General features: G+C 44.4%; 1 protein-coding gene across 2 annotated transcripts in view; it reads left to right on the forward strand.

Annotated features, from left to right (window-relative positions):
• The window catches only part of LARP7 (La ribonucleoprotein 7, transcriptional regulator), a 126,182-nt gene extending 106,392 nt beyond the window's left edge, over positions 1-19,790 (forward strand). For both annotated transcript variants that reach the window (XM_085641437.1, XM_085641438.1), the window contains exons 12-13: positions 7,229-7,320; positions 19,383-19,790. In XM_085641437.1, the coding sequence (XP_085497563.1) occupies positions 7,229-7,320; positions 19,383-19,460 (170 nt within the window). In that variant the 3' untranslated portion in view covers positions 19,461-19,790. The remainder of the gene's footprint in view (positions 1-7,228; positions 7,321-19,382) is intronic.
• The last annotated feature ends 7,857 nt before the right edge of the window (positions 19,791-27,647 follow it).

The following is a 27,647-nucleotide window of genomic DNA, read 5'->3' on the forward strand; positions in this document are numbered from 1 at the left end:
AGTGATACCTCACCTGTCTGAATTGGTGCTCGAGGGGTTCTAAATTATGGCCCGAGCACAGATGCAGGGAAAGTGAAAAGAGCCCAAATGACATGCACACTTATCATTATTATATACCCCAAAAACAAATAAATGCCTTGCAAGCTTTCCCAGCATCCCAAAATAAAAATATATAAGGAAATCCCTCTGGTGTGAGCAACAAAGGGACTTCCTGCCACAAGTAGTCGGACGTGCTGGAGCCTTTCTAAACACCTGAGCACTGATACAGTGGACATCTCCAGCACGTCCTCAGCACCAAAATAGTTAAGTAAGATCAATAGGAACTGTTGTTTTCCAATCTGGTTGGAAAAAACATTCCCCTTTTCCTCCTCCCAACCTATCCTTTCATCTTGTTCTCTTATCTCCCTCCCTCTTCCTATAGCCAGTTCGGTTCCTCCCCATCTCCTTATTCTTTTGTTTACCCCTGCTGTAGGAAATTGGCTTACTGTTTGAGGGGTGGGGAGGAACCCTACTCCAGCAACAACCACAATTTCTGTCGGGGTGAAGTCACAAGCAACCCCAAATTACCTATGCTTAACCCTCTGGTATCTTGGCACAAAAGCAGTCAGGCTTAACTTACCGATGGGCTGCGCGCTGCGATGTGATGTGCTCCGTCAAGAATGCGTTGAGCAGTGGCAATTCAAGGGAGCTGTGGGTCTGCGATGTGAGGTCCTGTGTAGAGAATGTGTCGCACAGCAGTGGTCCAGAGGAGATGCCGGGCTGCGATGCGAGGACCTGCATCAAGGAGGGTGCGCGTAGCAACGGTTCCGACGAGCTGCAGAGTCCTTCCTCACGGATGTGTTACGCAACAGTAGTTTCAAAGCGGAGCTGTGCTGCGTCTTGCTGTGTCAATTCTGTGAACAAAGCTGGGCTGTCAGAAAATCTTCAGGCCCAGGCCTGGGACTAGCACCACTCAAGACTCACAGCAGACAGAGTCCAGGTGTTGGGTTCAAGGTGATTGGAGTCTTTTTTGTCCCTGAGGGTCTGATTAGGAAGCCAGCCAACTAGCTCTTATCGTCACTCTTGTGGTCCTGGTTTCAAGATGCAGGTCCAGTCCTTTTCTCTCAGGTAGTAGTGCAGCACAGCAGTCCTTTTGAGTCTTCCACAGGTCCAGAGGTGTACTGAAGAGCAGAGTCATATTTTTACCTAGTGCCAGCTTTGAAGTTGGAGAAGGTCCTGCATATTGCCACCCCAGAGGTGTCTGGAATTTCCTACCTTCATGCCCTGGCCACAGCTTGTCTGGAGACACAAAAGACTAATGTTAAACCCTCTGTGAGTGTACTCAGGCAGAGCCTTTGTGATTTGCAGTCTGGTAAGTGACAGCTCATTCCCCTCATCAAGTCCGAGATAGCCCATTTTGCAAACACCTTGTCCCTCTGTGTCTCACTGTCTGGAGCAATACACAAAGACCAGCGGCCGCCTACACCTAGTCTTGACCCAGGAGACAAGCTGCAAGCACCTAATAGTTAGGAAAGAAAATGCCAACTTTCTAAAAGTTATTATCAAAAAGGTGGTCCCAACAGGGGAAGTGTAGCCTTGAACTTGCACAGCAATAGCGACGTAAAAAGGTTTAAACAGATCTCATTTCAGCAATGCGATAAATGCATTTGTTTATTTAAATTATAGGCCAAAACGGCACAACATTAATATTTTTCTTTTTTCAAAGAATAAGTTGGTCCTGTAGATTGTCAGCGCAGTGAAAGTGAGTAAATTGACTAAATAGTGCACTTTTGTTATATACAAAATATATACTGGCTGATTGTGACAAGACATTGTTTTAAAGGGCACTCGTAATATGAGTGTCACTAGACACAATCAAAATATAAAACCAGTCAACATAGAATTTTTGTCGACATTTCAACTCCTTAGTACGATTATTTAAAACTGGGTCATCATCAGAACAGAATAATAAGGGTAGACCCCAGCTAATCAGGGCAAAGAGACCCGTAAATATGGATGTATCACAGATAATCCAAAAGAAATTCTCAGATAACTATATTAGAATAACAATAGACTGTGCTGATTTTTCTTTTACCCCTGGTTCTCTCTAGTGTTCGCTATGGTACTCACATCCCCTTGGGGTAATGGGAAATAGACTCTCATTGTGCACAATAAAAAGAGATCTGTACTCTCTCAGGGCAAAAAACCGGGACGGTTAAATTTCAAAACCATATTCATGCTTTTTCGCATTTAACCCGCTGCCCCTTATTGAGGTAACCGCTTGACGGAGAGTCATCAAAGAGGTGCCGCGCCAGCAGCATCTGTCTCCTGTTTGGGACAGCGGGTTAAATGCAAAAGCTTGAATATTTGTTTGATAACCTGCATCATTATATTAGCCATCTCTTGAAAACACTTCTATCCTTATCTCCTACACTAACAGGGAGAGTATCAAGATTTGAAGTCTGCTGCCAGTGATTTTATGCCCTAAGAGAGCGCAAACCTTTTTAATTTTATTGACTATAGTCTCAAAATTCAGCCGACCCAGTTTTTTACTAGACGTATTTTCACTCTGTGATGGACATCCCGTGACACTCTCGATTTCCACTCATCAAATGTTAATTGAAGGTTTGCGAGGGCAGAAACCACAATGAAACGTGCACGAGAGAAGAGACCAGAAGGGAATGATCTGGTATCCAAACAACTCTATTGTCAGTGATGAAATGAACCGGGCAAGATGGGAAAGGTTGGTTAGGTTTTCAATAAAGGAAGCTGTTTATTTTTATATGGGCACTGGTCATCGTGCACGACTAAGGAGAAGAAGGGGCACCCTGTAGTCAAATAATTCCCTTCTCGCGCTCTGACTACCTAATTATTGATGTGTAGCTGGGTTTCTAGTTATATTTATCTAGCTCTCTGTCTACTACCATTCCATCTACCTCTCACTACTTCCTGTCTACACATATCTTAACCTCCCCTCTCTTCCTAGCTCTGTTAGTTACTGTACCTGAATTCCATCTGTTTCTGTATGTGAGTGTCTCTGTCCGCACAATATCCAGCCACCCACTCATAATATAAATATATACGTCTGGCTGTTATTTCCTTTCAGTCCTATCCATGTGCATTTATGTATCCCCACCTTTACCACTCAACTTCTGTAGTGCCCATGCCTGTCTTTCTTCCTACCCCTCTTCATCTCTTTACCTCTATCGCTTTAACTATCAATCTTCAACAATATGGTCCTCGAGAGTGCAAGACTTGAGCTCTCTTTGAATATGCCTACACACCCTGCTCTTCTTTCCTTCTCTGCCTGATGTGCACATGCAGTCTTTAAAAACTGGCTGAGGCAGCGAGTGTGACCAATGGTTGCAGAATTTCCGTCTCTCCCCCCAGAACGCCCCCCAACGCCTTCGTCAACAGAGCTGGGACTAGCAACTCTAGTTCCGTTCCAGGTATGGGCCAGCGGTGTAAACTGCATCTCCAGGAGTTACAAGGGCATCACTGTCAGTGGTAAATAATGGGCACAATTCATGTACCTAGCAGTCTGAGGACATCAAATAACTTGCAGTATTAGCAAATCTGTGCCATAGAGGCTATGTGGATAGCATTATAAAGGGCATAGCCATATGGAAGGACACCCATCCCATTCATTGCAAATGCCAACATTGTAAAAGGGCATTAATGACTGATAGAAAAAGTATATTTTACCTTAAAATGGGTAATATAGTCAGTTTGGGTTCTTTAATAACTTTAATGAATGGCAGGACATGTGCCATAGACTACACACGCCAACACTGTCCAAGGACTTGAATTCATGTCTGGTAGTAATAGGGCCACTATATCATAAATGATTTAACACAAACTTGTGTCAGGAGAATGTACTGCTTGACTAAACACTTATAAGGTCCAAGGGCAAGACCTATTGGCTGTGGCAGTGCTTGTTGATAATTGTCCGGCCCAGGTCCCTCGGTTACTATGTTGCCACTTTTCTTTCTAATTCTGAACTTTCAAAAAGTTGCATTTTTAGAATTGTGACTTAAAATCCAACTTTACCATTAAAGAGGGTTTTAACATACAAATCTTTAGACATTCCCACTTGCTTCCAATTGAAAGCTATCACTTATTAAATGTAATAAGATATACCAATGCTATCGTATTGGAGAGATAGGCCTTGCAGTAGTGAAAATCAAATGTTAAGAGTTTTTCACTACTAGGGTATGTAACCATTAAAAGTAAATGTCCAACGTTTTAAATACTCTGCACCATTCCTTATGGACTGTTTAGGGCCTACCCTACACTAGGGGTGACTTACATGTATTAAAAATAACAGTTTAGGCCTGCCAAAAGGTTTAATTTGCCAGGTCAAAATGGCAGTTTATAATGCTACTTAACCCCTTCAGCGCTGCGCGGATTCCCCCGCGGTGCTGAAGGGTTCGAGCGCGGGCGGGGCCATGACGGAACGGTTCCGTCATGAGCACAGCTCAACCGATGCTCATGACGGAATCGTTCCATCATGAGCATGGAAGGGGTTAAGTAGGTGGCACAATAAGAGCTGCAGGCCCACTAGTAGCATTTAATTTACAGACACTGGGTACACATAGTGCGATTGTACTAGAGACTTACAGTGGAATTAAATGTGCCAGTTGGGTGTAAGCCAATTGTGCCATGTTTAAGAGAGAGCACAGGCACTTCAGCACTCATTAGCAGGGGTAAAGTGCACAGAGTCATAAAGCCAGCAAAATCAAAGTCCACAAAAACAGGAGTTGAAGGAAAATATTTGGGGGGAAACCACAACAAGAATGTCAGGCCCAACATCTACCTATACCCACATTCTTTTACCCTTCCCTTAACCATTATTGCGTCCAACCCTGTACATACGTTAGAACCTTGATCACTGCCTGTACCCTAGTACTACTACAACAACCTAGATCCTAACAACACCAACAGTGCCTTTACTGTGGTAGCTATATTTCTACTTCTATTTTAGTACCTCTATCCAAGTACTACTGTTAGTGCCTTTGCCCTATTGCATCTATGCCTACCCTAGTGCCCCTACCCCTGCCCATACCCTCAAAACTTTACCAGAGCCCATACCTTAGTACCTTCCCCCACCGTATACCCTATTAGTTTTTCCCCACCTACTTCTTAGGGCTTCGAAAGATACCCAGATACCCTCATTACTGCTTTGACTCCTAGTATAGCTAACCTTGTCTTTACCCAAGTATCTCTACCCTAGTACCTCAACTGGCCTATAACGTATTACCTATACTTGGAACATAGCACCTCTTCCATTCTCCATGCCTCTTTTTTTCCTTACCTGTTTTCTGACTTTCTTTTCACATATGTTCCCCTCTTTTTGTTAATTTCTTGGGGTTTTTTTTTGGCCTCTGATTTTTCCATGAAAAGGGGTTTTCGCATTTTGAGAATTCACACAAATTGAGTTTCACAAGCCTGTTTTCCATTTTGTTGTTTTCTCCAAAATGAAATGGAAATTTTTTTATTGCCAAACGACATCATTTAAATAAATGGAACCTCAAAGTTTAGTAGGATCTTAATTTGTCATCTGCTGCTGTCTGGATTATGAAAGAGGTACTTGGATTGTTACCATGTAATGAGGATGGAAAACAGTTTGCTTACCGTTCTTCTATTTCTGAAAAATATAGGTATGTCATCAAGGATGATCATTATTCAGAATACATTTCTTAATTTTGTGTATGACTTAAAGATGATTTGTGGGTTTAATCCTTTTACAGTGATATATTAAGAGCCCTCAATTTGAATCTGGACAGATCCTCTCTGCTTTTTATGCTTCTGCTGTTGTTACATCGACTTTGGAAATAGTGACACAAGTTCCCTTCACAAATACCTATCCTCTTTTCTAACTTTAGTACCCTTTTATGGTCCTTTTGACACGCATCATTGAATCCTCTCAGACACCCTTATCAACAGTTTGTTTTCATTGTTAGCCTAACATGTGTCGGAGGGACCGCCAGACTTTGCCCCAACATCCTTCACAGTAGGAATCCTTTAGCGGGCTGTGATAAGACCCTTGTACCACCTCCCTAAATCAGATTCTATCCTACTGCCTCCTTTCCTTTCATCTCATAACAGAGAACACTCGTACATACAATAACATCCAATCTCCTGGCTTATTTTACTGATCACAATAAGGCTCTGGATGATGCAGTGATACTTTATGCTAACTCTTACAAAATGGAGATCTAGCTTGTACCCTTCATCGCCAAGTGGGTCCCAGCAGCCTTCTTCGCATGAGACTCCTTCATTCCCTGGACCGACACTCAGAAATTGTGAGTACTTTCTGACAGTAAGCTGCACTTCAGAGCTTTCATCAAATCCACATAACCTGTCTTCATGTTTTAAATATCTGCATAAACTACCCTAGCTTTGCTGTCCTTAACCCTAGGACCCTAGTTACCTCCCAGATCATCAGTAAACCAACCTATTGTTGCAGTCTTTTAATTGTCCTCTTAAGCTCCTCATTTCAATCATTCAAGAAGAATCTGAAGTTGCCTGTTGACACTGTACAATCTCTTGCTGATCAGACTCACCCCAGTATAATGATGTAAAATTGGGCACGCATGACCCTTTCAATTTTGTTGAAGATTTAAATTTTGTGGTCGTCTTACATCCATTCCTCACACAACCGGCAACTTTTTACACCCTCGATTCATGTTAACATCACTAATGACATATTAGTGCCCTCTCGCTCTGTAAATGCAAATTTTGTTGCAGTTTGCCTATTTTACTGCCTACACTAAACAAGTTCAAAGAGACGTTTTGTCGACTACAAAAGTGCACAGAGCCCATATGAGATAACCGTGATCTGTCATTCGTGAAACAATGGCCAAAATGACTTAGGCCTTTAACAACTTGTCTAATCTGTGTCATTATCCAGAATAATTTTGTCTAGACCCTCTCAGTCCGCTACCGTATTACTGTCTTCTGCCTGCTATTACTGTTTGAAGTGTTTATCAAACATTTTACAAATTTGTTAATAATTAATTATAAATAAATGCAAGTGCCTTGCAACTGTGCACAGATATTACTCTGCAGTTATTAAGAGCTGTGGAGAACTAGTATTCCCCTAGATACATGATTGTTCAGGGAATGTATAAAGATGTTATAGTTACCTTTGGCAAGGTAATCCCTTAGCTATACTTCTGCCATGGATATCAGATTACGAGCACTATGCAGAACAAAACTATTTATTTCCTTTTGTTTTCTCTTTCAGGAGACCACGAACAGCGTTATTGGCAGAAGATCTTGGTGGATCGCCAGGCAAAGCTGAATCGTCCTCGGGAAAAGAAGCGAGGAACAGAAAAGGTAAGGAAGAGCTTGCTTCAGCTGTTGGACTGCATGCCTTTCCTTATACCCACATCTTTAAAAATGTAATGAAATCAAAGTAAAACCTTCCTTCGTTGATGTGCTTTAAACTGTTATCATGTTGATGTAGATTGTTAATGTAGAACCAACTTGTCAGTATTTTAACTATGTTAGTGTGTAGCAGTGCTTTCCCACTTGGTTCTAACACACTAATGATGCTAAAAATAACAATCTAGGGGCGTGGCCAACCAACATGGTCGTGTGGAAGTAATCCACGAGGCTCCGCAAAGTACTCTGCAGACACCAAGGCAACTGGCACCCTAAAGCCAAATTTGCAGCTCTGCTGGGGTGCCAGAATGGAGCAACCACTGGCAATGCGAGCAGAGCACTAACTGCTCGCAGGAAAGCGCTTACAGACGATTTCCATTTAGGCAACTCCCGATAGCCTGAGAGCAACATGGCGGGAGTCGGAGCTGAGTTGAAGCTGCAACTGTGGCCCCATCCATTGTGATCTGCGGGTTCTCTCCCAACCCCCCATTGTAAGGAGGGCTGAGTGAGAAATAGCACGCCCGTGGTGGTTGGCTCCGTGCTGCTGCTTGACTCTATAATGGCAGCCGAGTCCAACGGTGGCCCGTGTATCTGTTAGTCCGCAGCCTAGGCGTGTGCAATGGAGGATTTCTGATGTGCTGCCAGCACCAGCTGGCATAATCCTGCCAAAAAAGAGGATGCCTTGCCTCATTTGCAGCCTACATCTACCCCGGGTGCGAGTCCTGCTCTGACTGCTCCAGCTGATGGGGAGTGTCCCCAGAGACTCAGCCTACCATAACTCATCTCCAGGTGAGGCACTCCCAATATACAAGTGTGTTCCATACCCCGGTGGACAGGGAGATTCTTTGAGGAGTTGGGCATTTCTCTCCCAGTACACTGAATGAACTGGAGGGACAGCATCTAGTGAGGGCGGATATGAGACAATTGTATTAGTGCAAGACATCGTTCTTTGAAGGCCCACTCCATCCATATTTGACACAAGGAACCCACTTCATCCATGACACAGGCTGTAATGCTGTCCTGATCCAATCTATTTGGCTCCTGCTCAGACACCCGAGGCTGCTGTACCCGGGGGCTCTCTAACCCACATGCTCCGATAGCCTTTATGCTGCCAAAGAAAGCACAAGCCAACAGGGTGCCTAACTACTTTACCCCGACAGAGGGAACCAACTCTGATCCCAGCGACGTGATGGCGCTGACTAAAGATGATCTCCTCTCTTCCCTCTGGGACTTTAAGAAGGAGCTTAGACGAGAACTAAAGGCGTGCCTTGCCTCTTCCTTTGAAACCTTCAAAGCAAATATCAATTTACGGTTAGTTTCTCTCCGGGCTGACGTGGACTAAGTTGGCACTCACACTCTCGACATTGAGACAAAATATCTGGGCCTAGAACAGAAACTGAATCCTTTGGCAATCACGAGGAATGGCTACAGACCCAACTGCTGTACTAAAGTGTGAAGATCTGGAAAATAAGTCCAGGCGAGATAACATACAGATTTGGGGCCTTTAGGAGGCAGCCGAAGGGCCAGATCATGAAGTCTTTGTAGTGGGAATGTTTTCAGAGCTCCTGGGGGCAGCTCACCAGTGACTGATTTCCTGCGCCGAGAACATGTCAGATCCCACTCGACCTATCCTTTTGGCATATTCTTCGAACATCAGAACAAGCTACTTCACGGAACTTCAATATGCCGAGTCTCATTGGGAGCGTTGCCGACCTCCCACCAAAGCAAGGAGGGAGGGGTGGTTTGACTCCCAGGTGAGAACTGCAAACAGGTCTACCATGGACCCATGGCATTCACAACGAAAAGTTAAACGTTTGGTAAATGACAAACTACAGAATGACCTTTAGCGCCCCCCTTGTGCAGTCTTTCTATAAGCTACCCTCGATGAACTTGTTGGATCTTGACTACAGGTCTACTTTGGCTTCCGAACAAGCAGATTTCTCTTAAAGCCCACCAGTGATGGGTCCCAAGCGAACTGGACTCTCATCGACTTCTGGACTCTCATCGACTTTTGTCGCGATTGCTCTTCAATCGTATGACGCATCTGACTAGGTCTAATTCATAGCCATTTGCCAAACTGTGTTGCTACTGTATGGCATCCTGTAGAGTATAGCTGCAGACTTGTGTCCAAAATGCCCGAACTGATTAGATTTGAACTGTTGTTGGGAGACTAGACTCCCATGTTTTAATAGTTGTTTGGTATTAAATATGTTGCATGGCTGGACACGAGGGTCTGAGAGGGTTGAGGGGATGTAAGGGTCAAGGGGAAAGATGGGGGAAGTGAGCCCGGTGGATTGTCACGTGATGAGGAGTTGTAAGCCTACACTTTAACGACTACTGGGGAGGTCCTATAGCGACTTACCCATAGCTAAACCACCTCTGGTACTGAATGCCATATCACAGAACATTAAGGGGCTTAACTCCCCAGCTAGATGCCACAAGTTCTGGAAGTATGTCCTTCACCAATGCCTAGACATCATAGCATTACAAGAAACACACCTCAAGTGCAGCAAAAACAACTGGCTGCGCCACAAGTCATATTCGCTAATATACCAATCTTCGGCCATCTATAAACATAATGGAGTAGCCCTCCTGTTCCATTCTTCCCTGAAATTCCAAAGCACTGGTAGCAAATCCGTCAAAGAGGGGAGGATAATAGTGGTCAAGGGACTCACAAGCCCAGTAGCTGCGATTTACGCAACCCAATTCGGGACAATCTGACTTTCTCCTCTCCTTGCTTTAGGGGTTTGCAGAAGGGGACATTTTACTGTTGTGTGATTTCAATGTGTATGGGACCCAGAACTCAATAGCACCCACCTTAACAGGACACGTGCAGGCACTTTCACCAACAACAATTTTAAACATGATCTTCGACAACTGGGATTTTTAGATGCTCGGAGATCTTTTCAATCCACTACACAAGACCATACCTTTTTTCCCCCACTCCCACCAAACATATTCCAGACTAGATCACATCTTCATTAGACAACCGATACAAAACACCATCTCAGCTGCCACTATTGACTCCATTACCCTCGCTGATCATGCCCCAATAGAGATGATCTTGGAATGGCATGCGCCGAAGTCCACCTTCCGTTGATGGTTCTTTACAAGCCCCCTTATTCGAGATCTGCTGCTGAGGCAATTGGAGACCACGTTCAAATGAACAACCCCTGAGACACTAACCCATCAACCACATGGGATGCCTTTAAAGCTAGATCGGGGGAAATGCATTTTGCTGATGACCACTCTTACTCAACCAAAAGCTTGGGAACCTTAGGCTGAACTCCAATTGGCTGAACAGGCCCCTAAAGCCTCACCTAGCTTGACTTTTCAGAGAAAGGTCACTTCCCAGCGAAGGAAAATCAGTGCCATGTCAACTAATAGAGCAGAACTCCTGCTTTTGCGTCTTAAACAGGCCGCTTATGAGCAAGGTAACAAAGTTAGTCGGCAGCCTGCATGAGAGTTAAGGGCCAAACAAGAAAAAGAATATATATGTCAAATACAGGGCGACTCGGGGGAAATGGCTTACGCAGAAGAGGTGAAAGCCCGAACATTCCACGACCTTCTATAAACACCTATATAACTCAAGAACCACAGATACTGCAGAGCAAATTGAATTTTTAGAAAGGATGTACTTGCCCCGAATTTCCATGCCACAAAACAAACTCTTGAAAGACCCCATGACAACTGAAGTGGTCCAAAGTGCCATTGACGCTCTTAAATTGCAAACTCACCTCGCCAGACGAGTTTACTGCTCAGTTTTATAAAACCTTCAGCTCTGACCTGGCACCCCAGCTGGCAGTGTTGTTTAATTATGTAGCCGAAGTGCAGGCTGTAACTCAATCAATGGGAGAAGCTCTGATATCTGTGATCCCAAAACCAGGAAAGGACTCTCGCTTCTGCGCATCTTACTGACCAATCGCTCTGCTCAATCTTCATGCCAAATTGTACACCAGAATATTAGCTAACAGGTTTGAAGACTTTATGCTGCAACTGATCCATCCAAATAAGTCTGGGTTCATCAAAGGGAGACACTCATGACAACTTGAGAAGGGTGGTACACCTGGTAGAAAAAGCTACAAAAAATCTTATCACGACTGTGCTCTTGGCACTATATGCAGAAAAAGCATGCAACAGGGTGGACGGACCCTTCCTCTCCCTCACACAGCAACACGGGGACAGCATCATGGCCAGGGTTCAAGCAAACAACGCCCATCCCATTTCTAGGTTGTTGGTCAATGGGACGGCCTCGGAGTGGGGCATGCGGCAGGAGTGCCCCTTATCCCCACTTTTATTTGCTCTCGGTATTGAGCCCCTAGCTGCCAGAATACAAGCAGAACCCTTCATTATGGGCTATCCTTCAGTTCAGTTGAACATAAAATCTCCATGTTTGCAGATGACATCTTGTCACTTATCATGCCCCAAGAATCACTGTCAGCCCTGTAAACTGAACTCCAACCATATCAATCGGGAGTTGGGGGGGGGGTCTTAGATTGGTGGAGCTCCCGGACCCACGTCCTCTTCCCCTGCTATCCTGTCTTCATCCGTGTAAATCCCCTGCTTTTTTCCTTCCCCGCAACCCTGTCTGGGGTCCGGTGACCTGGGGGTGCCTTTAAAGCACCGTCGGACTGTGGATGGCAGCTGGGCATGACTGAAGCCTGAAGCTGTGCAGGGGCCTGTTGCGGCCTGGACCCGTGGCCGCGGAGGACACTGGGTGTGAGACTGGGGGCGACAACCGGAGAGCCCAGAGAGACGGGCCCCGCCTGAGCGCCAGAGGTCACGAGAGTCAGCAGCAACAAAATCAGTGTCCAGAGACCCAAGGAGGTGGCGTCTCGAGGTGTGACAAAAGGCAGCAGGGCCTATCCAAGAAGTGGGCCCTTAAGGGGGAACTTGCCACGCCGGAGGTCCAAGGTGGGTGCCTCCCCCCTTCTCTTCTCCCTCCTCCACACCCCATAACCTCCCGGCCTCCACAAAGACTCCGGCCAGTGTGCGCAAACATCCGACAGCAGGGCGTGGTGGCCGTGGCTTGCCGCTTTGAGCTGACAAAACATGGAAGATCCAGACAACAAGGTGGGCTGCTGAGGGGCGAGGGGCCAGTCTGGGGCGCTCGGCCTGGTGATGGGGAGACCTCATCTAGTGCGGCGCCGTGGTGGTGAGATGATCTCAGCCCACACTTCAACTAAATAACGGAGGAGGACCCATAGGGGACCAGTCTCTGGATTAGCCTTGTCTGGGGCCCACCCCCCCCCCCTTTTCCATCCGCTGCCGCATAATAAAAACAGGGCTGCTTGATGACTCTTACGTGGCTTGGACTCCTCAGGGTGTTTGCAGCATGGACACAAGTCACCTGGCATGGCTGGAGGCTACGACACTCTTTAGACCTGGGATTTTGCATGTGATCTGTGGGGGGGCCCACTTGGCCCTTGGTGGTGTCCCCGGGGGGCACTAGGCCTATGTGTTCAGGCTGAAGCCTATGGCTCTTTCCCTTCTGATGGGGGGGTTTGTGCTATGTACACCCTCAGGCCGCGGCTTGCGGCATTTCCCCGTGAGAAAGGCACATTCCGTTGTCCCCTGGGCTCTGGCCTTGCAGGCGGCAGTGTATGTGATGCTCAACTCCCCGTCAGTCAGAGAGGACCATGAGAAGACCGCAGAGTCAATACTGAGGCAGCGTCCTGGCAAAATTGGAGGAAAAGATGCAAAGAAAAAACTATAATACAAGATGGACCGATATGCAGTCCCTGCAGGCGCACAGAAGGACGACAATCCCCCCCTCCTCCGAGTCATGGCCTAACCAGAGTGAGGAGTCAAGAGAGCCAACTCTCCTGGAAATAATGGCTGCCATCCAGAGTGTGAATGGCACTCTTGAACCTAAGATACACGGTCCCATGGTAGTGGAGCTATCACTGCTGCGGGCCAAGGTAAATGAAACAAAGGATTGCTTACAAGACTCAGAAAAGACGTAGTGGGCATCTTTGAGGTTACTGCCGTGCTCCAAGAGCAAGTGAGCATCCTACAAATGGACAATGCTTCTATGCTGGCGGATCTGGAGGACATGGAGGGTAGATCTAGACCTAATAACGTTCACCTGGTGGTGTTGCCTGAGCATGCGGTGGGACCGAGTGCAGACCTCTTTGTTGAAAACTTAATTGTGAACATATTGCAGCCCAAGGGTCTCAAAATGTTTCTCTGTTGAGCGGGCCCACAGGATGCCCTTGACTGCTCCTAGACCCGGCGCACCTCCACGTACCATCATTGCAATAAACTTCAACTATAGAGATAGAAGTGCCATACTTCAGGCGGCACAACATAAACCAGACTTGATTTGAGGACGCCATGGGTAGCCTATATCCCGACTTCCTGGAGGTCAAAAGAGAATTTCGGAACAAAAACATCAAATATATGATGCTCTTCCTAGCCAGGCAGAGGGAAAAACCTTGCACTTTAAGACTCCAGAGGTGGCCCTGGAGGGCTGGCGCTATGCTGCTGGTGGCAGACAAAGGGACATCCCCAGCTGGCATAGAGAGACTCAGACGATGGGGCAACCAGTGATAAGTCAGCGCATAGCGGTGGAGGGGACACACACAAACTGTGTAAACAGGCGGGCCAGCCCATGCAGGTGGCTGAATCCTGATACTTGAGCTGTTTGGTTCAAGCTTTGCCTCGTAATACAAATGATGTTGCAGCTTGAAAATTTAAGCTGCAGCATTCTCAAACGCTCATAGCAGGAGCAGAAAACACACTTTCTCCATATAGAAAGGGTTGGGTGTGGGAAGTTTTAGCTTGCAAGTTTCACCTCCAGTTCTGAGTTTACGACAATGTTTTGGGAGCGACAGGCACCTTGCTAGTTGGGGAAAGGTGGGTAGTTCAGAACCTACCATGCAGGGTGGTAGGAGGGGATTTGCTACTGTTGAAGGGAGGTTTAATGTTGAGTTACAATGCAGTGACAGCTGATTGATTAGTTATGATTCCTGGGGCCTATACACAATTCTGAGTGGCACATACTGTGACCCAGCATGCACAATAGTCATGATGCATGATCCCTGCACTTGACTTAAAATCCTTTCCTGGAAGGTAAATAGCCTGGGGATAAAATAAGCGAGGTATGGTACTCCAGTATATAGCCCTCACATTGCACTACCACAGGAGACTCGCCTCCTGGGTAGTTAAAGTATGACTAGATGTGGTTACATGATGAGTGCACATGTGGAATATCCCACTGATTCTTAGGGGTTGGGGATCCTACGTAAAAATTCAACCCCATTTATTCTACACAAGACCTTCCCTCAAGGGAAATACGTAGCCCAGTTGGACACATGGGGTGTGATCCCCATCAACTTATACTCGACATATGTGCCACCTTGCCACCAATGACTTGCGTTACAGGGTTTGGGGGACCTTCTTCTACAACTACCTTAGGGGTACTAGTCATAGGTGGGGACTTTAATTCCACTGCTCGCTGGGACCCCAAACTAGCCAACTTGGTTATAGCATTGGGACTTGCTGATCTTTGCATTCTCGTCATCCATTGGAGTGCCAATATACATTCATGTCTGGAGTGCATCATAGCTTCTCCAGACTAGATTACATATTCACCCAGTCCGCCAACGTGACTCAAATTGCTGATGCACTCCATTTCACTAGGGGAATACCAGATCACTCCCCAGTGTGGATGGAGCTCTGGGGACAATAGAGTAGACCACGGTGACCCAGAGCCATTAATGCAGGGCACCTTAAAGACAAAACATTGATGCAGAGCTGAGAGCAGTCCACAGTTTCCTACTTTGAGATAAATGAAGTCTGTCGACTCACACCTGACACTTTGGGAAGCACAAAAATCAGTAATCTGAGGACAGACCTACTCCCTAATTGCGTGGGTGAGAAGAAAGGACTAGAGCAGGTAGAGCCCTGGGTGCGCCTATAATGACCCTGAAGTTGCGAGAAGCGCAGGGGAGGGACCCGTAGAGAGGGACCCAGACTCGTACAAAAAGAATTCAGGGACCTGGCTGAAGATGGTGCAAGAACATGCCATGTACTGACTTAAAGATGCCTTTAAGATGTCGGCAATAAGGCCGGTAAGCTGCTTGCCTGGTTGGAGAACCCAGAGTGAGCACTGGGATGAGTCCTGCAACTCCCCACCGAGAGAAGGGAGATCAAATCAGACCCAGAGGACATAGATGAATACTTTGCAGTTTACTATGAATACCTATATTCCGTCACAACACACAGTACTCCTGATATTAATTCCTTCTTGACTGACAAAGAGCTCCTCCATCTCACAAACGACCATAAGAAGCTTCTTGATTCAGACATAAACCCACATGAGACAGGTCAGGCATTGCATGACCTTAGCTCCGGTAAGGCAAGTGCCCAAACGGTTTGCCCATTGAGCATTACAAGCAACTTACCAATCATCTAGAGCCCCATATTTTGATGAGGTGGTCTGAGGCACTATTGCTGGGACACCCCCCGAAGGACCAAAGACAGGCGACAATAGTGGTGATCCACAAGATAGGGAAACCCCTGAATAAATGTAGCTTTTACCGACCCATCTCTCTCCTCAGCATGGTGATAAAGGTTCTGATCAAGCTCCTGGCCAATCGTCTCCGACAGGTTACATTATCGTAGTCCATCTGGATCAATCTAGCTTCATGCCTAATAGAAGTACAAGACTAAATCTCCGAAGACTCTTTGGGGTCAGGGCAGGGTCCAGGGATGAGACCATATCCACAATGGTGTTGTCTATGGATCCCTCCATGGCATTTGACACCCTGGAGTGGAATTATATGTTTGGGGTGCTGGAGCGAATGGGATTTGGACCCAACTTTATGGGTTGGATGCATCTTTTGTACTGTAATCCCATGGCCCATGTCAAGGTGAACAGGATGATCTCCTATAGTTTTGTCCTGTACAGGGGAACGAGACAGGACTGCTCACTGTCCCCGTCAAATTTTTCCCTGGCCATGGAGCCTCTGGTGGTTTGATTCCAAAAGGACCCATTAATATGGGATATACACTGGGGGGAGCCTTGGAAGAGCATATTTCCCTATTCTCTGACTATATTGTTTTTTATGTGACCGACTCCGCCCCCACCATCCCCCCTAAGACCACGACCCCACCACCACCGCTGACGATAGGTTGACCAGGATTCTCCAAATCTTCGTACAACGCTCTGGAAAACTGGGACCAGTCCCTCATGCACCTGATTACGGGCCCCATGCCCCTCCTGCTTGGGGATGTACGGATGCCTGTGGCTGGCGAGAGCTTAAAATATTTATGGATTTATATCACGAGGGACCCACACCTCTTTTATCCAAAAATCTAGCTCTATATTGGATCGATTTGCGGCAGACATCCAGCATTGGAAGCGATTGCTGCTCTTTCACAGAGCGACCATGTTTAAGATATTGACATGCCTTGGATGCTGTACGCTCTTGAAAACACCCACTACTGCATGCCTGACGAAGTTTTCTGAAAGAATGAGCCGTTACTCCACCTTCTCCTGTGGAACACGAGCCATCCCCGTATAGCCCTTCCAAAACTCATGCGTGGAGTGTATGATGAATTTCCTGGACCAGGGGACTTCAATTCTTCAATTTGGAAATGCCAGAGATGACTTAACTTAGTTGTGTGTTTGCCTGATTCAAATTTTGATCCGTGGAGTTTTGCACCTGAAAAACCTCAATGTAAATTGTTGCTTCATCGGGAGACACTGTCTTTAGCACATATAATATTCTGTAAAGTTCTTGACAGGCAGGTACATTCCCCTGTCGACGCTAAAGATGCATCCTTTTCTTTAAATTGATCTCTACTATCCACTGAGAGACACTCCTTGCCCTCAGCTTGCATACCAGCTATTTCCGTGTTTTTTTTTGCCACCTTCACAGTCTTTCTGCTTAACCAGCAACATTACAAGGTCCATGTAATTTGTGTCTGGCATTATCTTGATGGATCATTCTGTGTATTAAGTTGTGCTGTGTTCTAACCCATAAAGATCTACCAGATGGTATCTAGCTTCAGGGCCAAGTCTTCCATCTTGGCATTTGGCCAGGGGAGTTTCAATAGCGGAGATCTGCAGAGTGGCCGCATGGTCATCCCTTAATACTTGTGCAAAGCATTGTTGCTTGTTCTCTGAGGTGCGAAGGGACAACCGGTTTGCCAGTTCTTTCCTCCAGGCCTTCCTTGTATAATGATCCCTTCATTTCCCTCATCCAAGCAATCTACTTGTTGGAAATCTTTTCACAAGGCGAGAAATGGTAGGAGTAGCCATCAAAAGAAAAAAGTACTTACTTTCTCTAGCTATCTTTCTGGTGGATGCTCTACCCACCTGCTTATTCCTCACCGATCTCACCCTTCCCCCATCTTGAAGCATCATTCTATGGTGTAATGAGTAAGGCCCTCTAGAAAGATGGTGCTTGGCAATTTTTTTAATAAGATTTCATGAAGGTTATTACACTGCACCTCAACTCACATGATGGCTTTCTCGTCCTTTCACCTCTTTGGCGACAGACAAAATGGATGGGAAACTGATGTCTGCATGCCAAGAGTAGGAACTTTATGGCTCAAGTGACATTATGATGCTGTCACTTCGGTGTTGACATGGAGCCAGCACCACCTATCGCTGGAAGAGTTCTGAAAAATGTCTGAATCCAGTCTGATGCCTGGGGTATTCACAAGGTGGAAATCTGCTGGTAGATAGAGTAATCACCAGAAAGATTGTTATCAAAGGAAAGTAATTTTTCTTTGCAGTGGATAGCCATTTGTTCCAGGGAGCAGGACCGGACTGGGAACATCAGTCAACCCTGGCCATTCTGCTGGACCAGCCCCGGAATGGGGGGTTTGTGCTATCGAGAAGCAGCACTGCTTCCGCGTTATCACTGCTGCCACTTGTGTTACAGGGGGCTGATATTGCAGCACTGCTCCAAAACAGCCCCCCTGTATCAAAACCGGCCCCCACCGCTCAGAAATTGGGCCCCACCCCTCCGGCCCACCGGGATCACGCCCACTATGGCCGGTCCTGCCCTACCAGGAAGTGCATAGAGCAAGAGTGCCTAAAGAGTTAACTGCAGACACTGACCGTCAGGACAGTCACTGCTCTATTTTTGTGAAAGTGGGTATTTTTGATGTAGACCAGCAAGACAGCCTATTGGTCTTCTCTCTGTGAATTTGCAAAATATTATTGCCTTGACTCGTATGTCATGTTGAATATCAGTTGATTCTTTTGACTTATCAAAGAGCCCAACTTTTAAACTATGCGGTTTTGCTGGATATTTTTTGAAGGTAAAGAAAATCTTCTGCCTGAAGAGTATAGATTGAAAGAAGTAAGGTATGCAGCTTTTTGCAACGTCGGTTCTGATAGATATTGTGAATTCTAATAGTGCGGCGCATCCTCTGATGCCTTCAATGGAATTCTAACAAAGGAAGAGGCTTGGGGCACCTGACTTTTGCTGCATTCCATCATTGCTCAATGGGGTTGTGTTGAGATTGATTGACACTTTGTGACATAGGCGGTGTTACCTGGCTAAGTGACTGTTTTTACTTTTCCGGCCTTGCCAGCCTTTACCTGGAATATTTACTCTGGTTCAATGACTCTGGTTTTAAGACTAAATAACTGTCATGGGTGTCCACTGAAAGTGGTGGTTTTTCTAGATTTTTATTTTTTTGTTGAAAATAACAGATCTACCGGTGTTAACAGATGATGCTACCTGAAACCTTGGTGCATTATGTGTACCCGTTCACTTGCAGACTCATACACGTTTGTCCGTTTCTTTCATTTTATATATTTCATGCAGGTATATAATTTATGTGCATGCGACCTTTACTTTCAGCTTCACTAAAGTGCCCTGAATTATTAGTAATACTAATTCCCAACAATCATAAGCCTGTATGTTTTGCTTATGGCGTCTACCCGCTCAACATGTTTTACTATGTTTTACCAAAACAATATGCTACCATCCTTCTTGACTGTATTTTTTGTCAACAACCATTAATTATTTAATGTTTTCTCTTTGCAGTTAATTGCTAAAGCTGAGAAAATCAGGCTGGCCAAGTCTCGGGAAGCAAGCAAACACATCCACTTTGATGATTTTTAGGGAAAAAATTGTTTTGTAAAGAGATACTTTTATGTACACATTTATTATTACAAAACTGTTGTATATTGTTATTTCACTGGAGCTTACGGCATTTTCTGTATATAAAACTGTCCTTTCTTATATGAGATTATCTCCCCAATTGATCGAATATTCACTGTATCCAGTATGTCCTTTCAGTTACTACGACAAGGAAAAACATTTCGAACAGATGTTTATTCTCTTGCACTCCTCGTGAGTAAATGCGAAGACATTGCTTTATGGGTTGTGAACATTTTGTATTGTTCCAGTTGACTAAGAAAGACCTGGAATAAAAATGTGGGGATTTTTAAATTCTTGATTCTGAAAGTTAATTTTTGTGTGAATTGGAGACTGTTACAAGAACATGCATTTGAGGCCTTGATCAAGTTTGAAATGTAATAGGCACATGCTTTCGAATTGGGTCTGAGACACCAGATTCAAGGAGTTGAAATCGGCCTTGTGAAAGAAAGTTGAGCAGCATCTATTCAGCATGGGAGTTTCATTTTTAGCGGGATACATAGTTGTTCTTACGAGAGATGAAGGGGAGGGTGGAAATTAAGTCAAAGCAGGACAAAAGTCAAAAATTCAGATATCAGCAGAGGTCCCCTTAGATATACTTAGTTTAGGTGTTTCTCTCTTGCGCTTAATGAAACTATCATTCATTAATTTAATAATATATACATCTGGAGTGGGAATGCCATAATTCGAAGTTTGGAGATAAGTTTTAATCTCTTAACTGCTGAGGGTGTTCTTCCCCCAGTGGCTGAGACCTTTATTGATATGTGTGATACTTTACTCATAAGCATTCATAACTCTTTTTTTTCCACATAAGGCATCTACTCAAACTTTGCGGCCTTTTTACCTCAACAACCTTGAAAAACACCCAATGGTATCTAGTGTGTGTAGGTTCCCCTGACGAGAGCTGAGAAAATAGCCAAAACATAGCTGCATTTACGTTTATGGGGGGGGAATGGGGAAAAGGTGCATTGCAAGAAAGCATGTTTTTTTCCTGAATATAGCGGTACAAAAGGGGGTGGTGATGGACGGAGCATCAGAACCAATCAAACACTCACACCCAGTCAACAGATCTGGGTTTGATCCATCACCGTTCTTTAGCCCACTCTGCCACCCCAGTTCAGACATGGCCATATGCAAATCAGTCTGACCCTGTGCCTCTTGGGAACAGTCCAGCCCGAACTGCCAAGCCATGCCTTTCCTGGACCAGAAACAAGCTTCCTAGGACCGGTTTCTGGCATTTCAGCCGTCTTCAGCCAGGCTTGCTTGAATCCAGTGGCAAAGTGAGCTAGGGACTCACGTCTGAGCATACCCTGCCAACTTATGGCGAACAAAGCGGTACAAAAGGGGGTGGTGATGGACGGAGTATCAGAACCAATCAAACACTCACACCCAGTCAACGGATCTGGGTTTGATCCATCACCGTTCTTTAGCCCACTCTGCCACCCCAGTTCAGACATGGCCATATGCAAATCAGTCTGACCCTGTGCCTCATGGGAACAGTCCAGCCCGAACTGCCAAGCCATGACTTCCCTGGACCGGAAACAAGCTTCCTAGGACTGGATTCTGGCATTTCAGCAGTCTTCAGCCAGGCTTGCTTGAATCCAGTGGCAAAGTGAGCAAGGGACTCACGTCTGAGCATACCCTGCCAACTTATGGCGAACCGGTCCTAGGAAGCTTGTTTCCGGTCCAGGGAAGGCATGGCTTGGCAGTTCGGGTACATGAGGCACAGGGTCAGACTGATTTGCATATGGCCATGTCTGAACTGGGGTGGCAGAGTGGGCTAAAGAACGGTGATGGATCAAACCCAGATCTGTTGACTGGGTGTGAGTGTTTGATTGGTTCTGATGCTCCGTCCATCACCACCCCCTTTTGTACCGCCTTTTTCCTGAATATGGCATCAACTAAAGGTTGGTTGTGCTAAGATCACCATTGTCCCAGCTTTCAGAAACAAGCAGAGTTGTATAAAAACATTTTTTCCAAAGTTTTTGCAATGGTTGTGCTTTCATCCTACTTGCAGTTAGGGTGGGAAACAGGAGTGAAACCCATGGGTGATCCTGTAATGCTATATATTTCTTAAAAGTAGACAAAATTCATTAATGGGTCATTTGTGTAGATACCGCAAGGTATTTCCAAAGATACTAATCATTGAAATCAAAATATAAAGAAAATAAGTAGGAAAAAATAGCCATTGGCAACAAGATTTTCATCCGTAATTTTTTTTGTCACAATGGCCGGTTTACAAAAGCAACATATCATTATGTCTGCTAGAACCTTCTGATCACTGGAATATCAATGGTTTGTAGTTTCTCCAAAACCACGCAGTACCCAGAGAACAACTGAGCTGCGGCTTACAATGATTTTTCATTGTGTGTACCGACCATACAGCAATTCATATGGTAAAATACAATGAACGAAAAATGTTTATGAAGGATAATTATGTATTCAATTTGCACAAGATACTGAGTTTAGGAAAAATTGTTTATTGTATGCCTCTGTGTTTGAGGTTATCCATACTATCATGTGATTCAGAAGTCATTTTGCATATTGACTTTTTTTTATCTTGCACATTCGCGTCTGGAAGCCAAACAAGTAGAGAAATTCAATTGGTAATAACAAATGTCATACTAGTCTGTCTTCTCACACGTTTCCTGATTAAAAACTGTACCCCAGTTGTGTGGCTGAGCCTCGCGGTCGGGACAACGAAGGCCTCAAAATCGACCTGGAGACATCACTTTTCTCCCAGCAAGCAGCTTTTTGCACTGTGGGTAGCTGTGCATTTTGGGCCTGGGCTCAACCGTCACCTATGAAAATTTACAAAACCAAGACCAGTCTAAAGACTGGACACACAGGGAAGTCCAAGGTGGATGGCTTGTGTAGATAGCACATTGTTTTTGCCAAAAAGGCCTTGCAATCCTTAAGCTTTGCCTAAAAACACCCATTTTCTTTCATTTCTGTGAGGGGATGTTCCAGGACCTGCATGGATCCACAAAATTCATACGACCTAGTGTTCCCGCAATAAAAACGCTACCCTACATATGTGGCTGAGCTTAGCACCCATTACACAAGAAGCCTAAAAACACAATGCAGAAACATCAACATTTCCTGTCAAAAAGTGACCTGATTAGGCGATGGGAGTAGCTCCGGAATTTGTGCCCATGTTTAGCCACCACCAAGGTAAACATACCAAACTTAGACATTTTTGAAAAGTACACATCCAGGAGAGTTCAGAGTGCTCTTTTGTGTGGATTCCTTCAAGTCTTTTACCCAGAAGGTCTTGCAAACCCCAAAGTTTGAATACATGCACTCATTTTCTACACAGTTTTATAAAAGCTCTGGAAGCTGCGGGGATCCACAAAATTTGTATCACCCAGCACTCCCCCATATCTCCAGATACAAATGGTACCCACTTGTGTGGCTGGGTATAGTGCCATTGACCAGCAATGAAAAAAACTAGGGACCACACAAATAACATATAGACCTTGCAGGGTTCTTCTTTTGATCTGTTACTGTCATACACTATGCCCAGTCACACACATGGGGTACTTCTTAGGAAACCTTGATCTGGCTCAGATCACAAACCCTTCCAATGTTCACAGCAAAGACACTGTGAATGTCAGTCTGCCGTCTCCACTCTTTTTCACCTAATCTTCCTTTCAACTTGTTTCTCAACCTGGGATTCAGGCTGCCCTCTATCGACCTACAGACACAATGTGGCCCTAACCTCCCTTTGCTCACTACTGTGCCCCACGCTCTGCTGCCCTACCTGCTGTTGCAAACAACTACCTAGGACCACACTACATTTATATCTCAATAACTGCATGCTGAAGAAACTGACATTTTGGGTAGGGCTACAATCTCAGAGCAGGAATGTCTTTATACTTGCTGTTCAAAGTAGCAATAAGCACTGTATTTTTTTAATGTACAACAGTAGGTGCAGGGTATCAACAGGCGCACACCCACTATTCCATATCGTCAATCTACATATATCTTATCCATACTATGGTGCTCTTCACGGAAAGGCAGCCACCACGCATCCTTTAATAGCCAAAATTAGCTCTGTTTTTCAAAGACAACTTTGAGCACACTACAATTAATAGTCCACATAAATTGTCCAATTTTGTGATTCTTTAATTCTAATCGTCAAGTCTCCAGCAAACGTGTTTCATCGTACTGGCATTATGCCTTGACTTCATCAGGGCTCATAAATCTAATTCTCCACAGGTATCCAATTCATAGCCACAGAAAGTATGATAATATTACTCGTTAGATATTTCTCTTGAGATCGAGCTGGGTGTGCTCTACAGACGAAGAAACGTCCCACGATTCATAATATTATACTTTCTGCCAATATAATTTGGATACATGCAGAGAATTATATATATGAGCCATGATGAAATCAAAGGCATAATACCAGTATGACGAAACACATGCTGGCTGGAGGCTTGAAGACTAGAATAAAAAATAACAAGAATAGACAGTTTGTGTGTGGAGGATTAATTATAGTGTTCATAGGTGTCTTTGAAAAACAGTATACTTTTACCTATTTGTTTTCATGCACACAGAAGGAACGTGATTTGGGGTGTAGAACTTCCAATTCTTAATCTCAGCCTAGTGACTGGGCTCATCGCCAGCTTTTAGTGTATTGTAGAAGTAAAGAAAATGTGCGGTCATCATTATGGAATTACAATCTCATGCACTAGAGTGAACAAGTAGTCAATTTGTAAGTTGCAGTTGTGAAACTAAAAAGGCCCTACTCTGCAAGAAATATTATCCCATGTTGGGAAGAGGCTCTTTCAAGGAAGCGTAGGAAACTGGTTTGAGCAGCAGCGCATTGCCAGCTTTAAAGATATCCTACTTCATACAGTAACCAAAACCCGTCTGGACTCAACATATGGTTTGACAAGAAGAATCTAACCACAGCTATCGCAACCCTCCTTGAAGACTTCATCTTACAAATCATTTCTGGCCCAACTCTCTGTGCAGGACACACGCTCGATGTCATATTTGCACCCTTAGGACACACCACAGTTACAGACCAGTCTCCTGTGAGCTGGAGTGAACACAATATCATCACCTTCAAGATCCACACACCTATCGATAAGAACACTTCGAAGACAACAACAAACACTTGTACAGACAATGCGAAAGCTAGGCAACCAGCGCTCAATGCCCATCTCGAAAAAATCCCAGTAAACATGTGGCCAAAGGAGATGCACACCTTTTACAACTGGATCTCCGCTGAACTGGACTAACGGATACCAACAAGAGCCACGTCCAGAGTTGACCACAAAAAGAATGCCACATAATGACAACATCAAAAGAATGAAAACAGAACTCAACATATGACAATGCAAACAGAGAAAATCAAGAGGTGAAACAGCCAAAAGCAAGTTACGGCACTATAACAGAGCCTAAAAAAGAGCCAAGAGAACCACAAAAAACATCACTACTCCACCACTCACTCCACCACTGACTCCATAACTGAAGCCGTCTGCCGTTCCAAAGAACTTCAAAACATTCTTACAGAATCCCACATTCCAGAATGCCTAAGCACAGAAACATCACAATCGCAAGACTTCTGTGACAAAATCTCCCATGAATTGGTCTAAAAATTTACAAATATTCACAATTTCCTAAAGGAGAACGCGGACAACACCGCAACAACGCATGACCTAACCACCAAAGTGCTTTCATTTTGCAGGTAAGCAAATACAAAGGCTGATCTATGGTTCGCTGTGGCACTATATAGTTATGTACTTCCATTTATAACAGTGGTGGCCACATTAATACTAAAACCATAGTACGCATTGGTCAGCAACAATTTGTAACTCATACCTCTCAAATTCACATAAGAAATATCTGCAATTAGGGTTGTCCATCACCAGCACTGTACACCCAACAAATCAAACCACTAAACGAACAGTCATGGATAGCTGAAGAGATCTACCACACATTACGGGACAATTTGGAGAATTTTATTATAGTCCGTTCACTGCAGGTCCCAAATATCTATACAATCTGACCATTTATTTACATCTAACAGAGACACTTGGATATTGGATGATAATAAAAATGCCCATCTCAACCTATCTCCCCACTTCTCTCCCTCGAACCATGCCAGTTCAGGACCACAACTGTATACAAAATCTCAGATTAGACACCCAGTGCAGTAACCAGCTAAGCAGACTATATATTATGAAATACCATAAAAGGCCCCACATAGCTGTCTAAAACAACTAGCATGCTGAAAACCATAAAACTACGCATGTCTCTTACACTTCATTGCCCAAGACACTGCTACGCTCTACGTCCCATAACACAATAACCGCACCTCAGTGGTCATGAAGCACAACATGGTAACACTTCCCACATAACATCAAAACACATCCTTCCAACCCTACACATGTAGTGTGCTACTCATGTAGGCAAGTACTTAAGCGTCCCATACAGGGGTAGTAAGGGCTATATAAATGCTGCAATACAATACAATAGAAAGTTTCTACGCAAAAACATTCCACATTGTAAGGTTTTGGAAGATTGAGGAAAGCAGTCTTGTTTTCTGTAGTGCCAGCTGGACAGGTAGGAAATTCTAGGAGTGAATTGGTAAGTGACCATCCTCATCAAACAGGGTTCTATTATTTCACCACTTCTGTTATGTGAGTTTGCTTTATCCTGCTATCCACTTGCCACAAAGGAGCAGCTACGCCTCTCAACCTTCGCTATAGTCCATGCAAACCATTGGGGGAGAGAGGGGTTTGATTTAGCATTCCAATCTGCAGCCCTGTCACGGCTAAATAATGAAAAGTAGAACCTGCAGTTGGAAATACTCATCTAGGAGTGGCCCTTATACTGTGTTCAAGGTGCGTCCTAGTCGGCAGTGACCTTTACGGCTTTCTGCTACCAATAGTTTTATAGTGAGAGAGGCCACTATATATCAATGTGTGGAATTGAGGATAACAGTTGTACTACTTGAGTGTTTGTTGTTTTTGGTGTGTTAAATATTTGGCATAATTGTTCTATTTTCTGTAGGTAATTACATCATCTCCTCTGTGGTACTTTTGTCCTGGCTCACCAATTGTGTACATCTGATGGCTCTGGCATAATTACCAGCTGTCTGGAGAGCCTGTGTTAACAGGCAACAAGAAGAGCATGTAATGCAGTCATCTCTCTCAAGCTGAAGAATACACTGGCTTCATTCAATAGATCTATTTTTAATTTTGATAAGGCGATTATACCAAATAGGAGATTGTAAAAAGCGGGAACGATCATCTAAATTATGCAAAATAATAGGACGAAAGATTTTCCGAATGTTTTTAAGGATGGGAAGAGAACATTTCTTTGGAGCATGTGTTAATGAAACAAACTCCTCAAACGTAAAAGGATGAAAAAAGGAGGATTCAACCTCTACCCACAAAGGCTGAGAAGGGATCAGGTATATGATCAGAAATGAAAGATATAGAATGTGTAAGGAAAAATGAGGTGTGATACGAGAAGAAGTCAGGAAAATTAACACCACCTAAATGTTTAGGAGATTTGAGTTTGGAAAAAGACATTCTGGCTGGTTTGTTTTGCCATAAACATTTTGATAATGTGGAATAAATACTTTTGTAATAAGATTTAGGAATATTAACTGGAAGATTCAACAAGAAAAATAAGACTATTGGAACTAACATCATTTTGATAGTCTAATCTACCCCACCAGGATAAGAACAGGGGATGCCATTTGTTTGTAGAGGTAGTGAGGGATGATAGCAAAAAAATTTTAATTTAATGCTACCGTATCTTTAATAGAAGGTGTGAACCTAAGGCCGAGGTACTTGATTTTGGTTGGACTCCAGTGAAAGAGGAAGATAAAAAGTCAGCATGAAAACAAAATTTATTTAGAGGGAGGATTTCGCACTTAGCAACATTAAGTTTATAACCTGATACTAATGCATAATCTGAGACCTCTAATAAAAATTTCGGCAGAGAAGTTTGAGGATTTGAGATAAATAAAAGAATGTCGTCTGCATAAGCAGAGATCTTTAGATGTTTGTCACCATAGGGGAAACCAGAAATTTCATCATTCATTCTAATTTTTGTTAGGAAGGGTTCTAATGCTAAAATAAATAGGAGTGGAGAAAGTGGACAACCTTGCCGGACACCTCGGAG

Source organism: Triturus cristatus, chromosome 2_2, assembly GCF_964204655.1.
Source record: "Triturus cristatus chromosome 2_2, aTriCri1.1, whole genome shotgun sequence".
In the NCBI taxonomy this organism is placed as follows: Eukaryota; Metazoa; Chordata; class Amphibia; order Caudata; family Salamandridae; genus Triturus; species Triturus cristatus.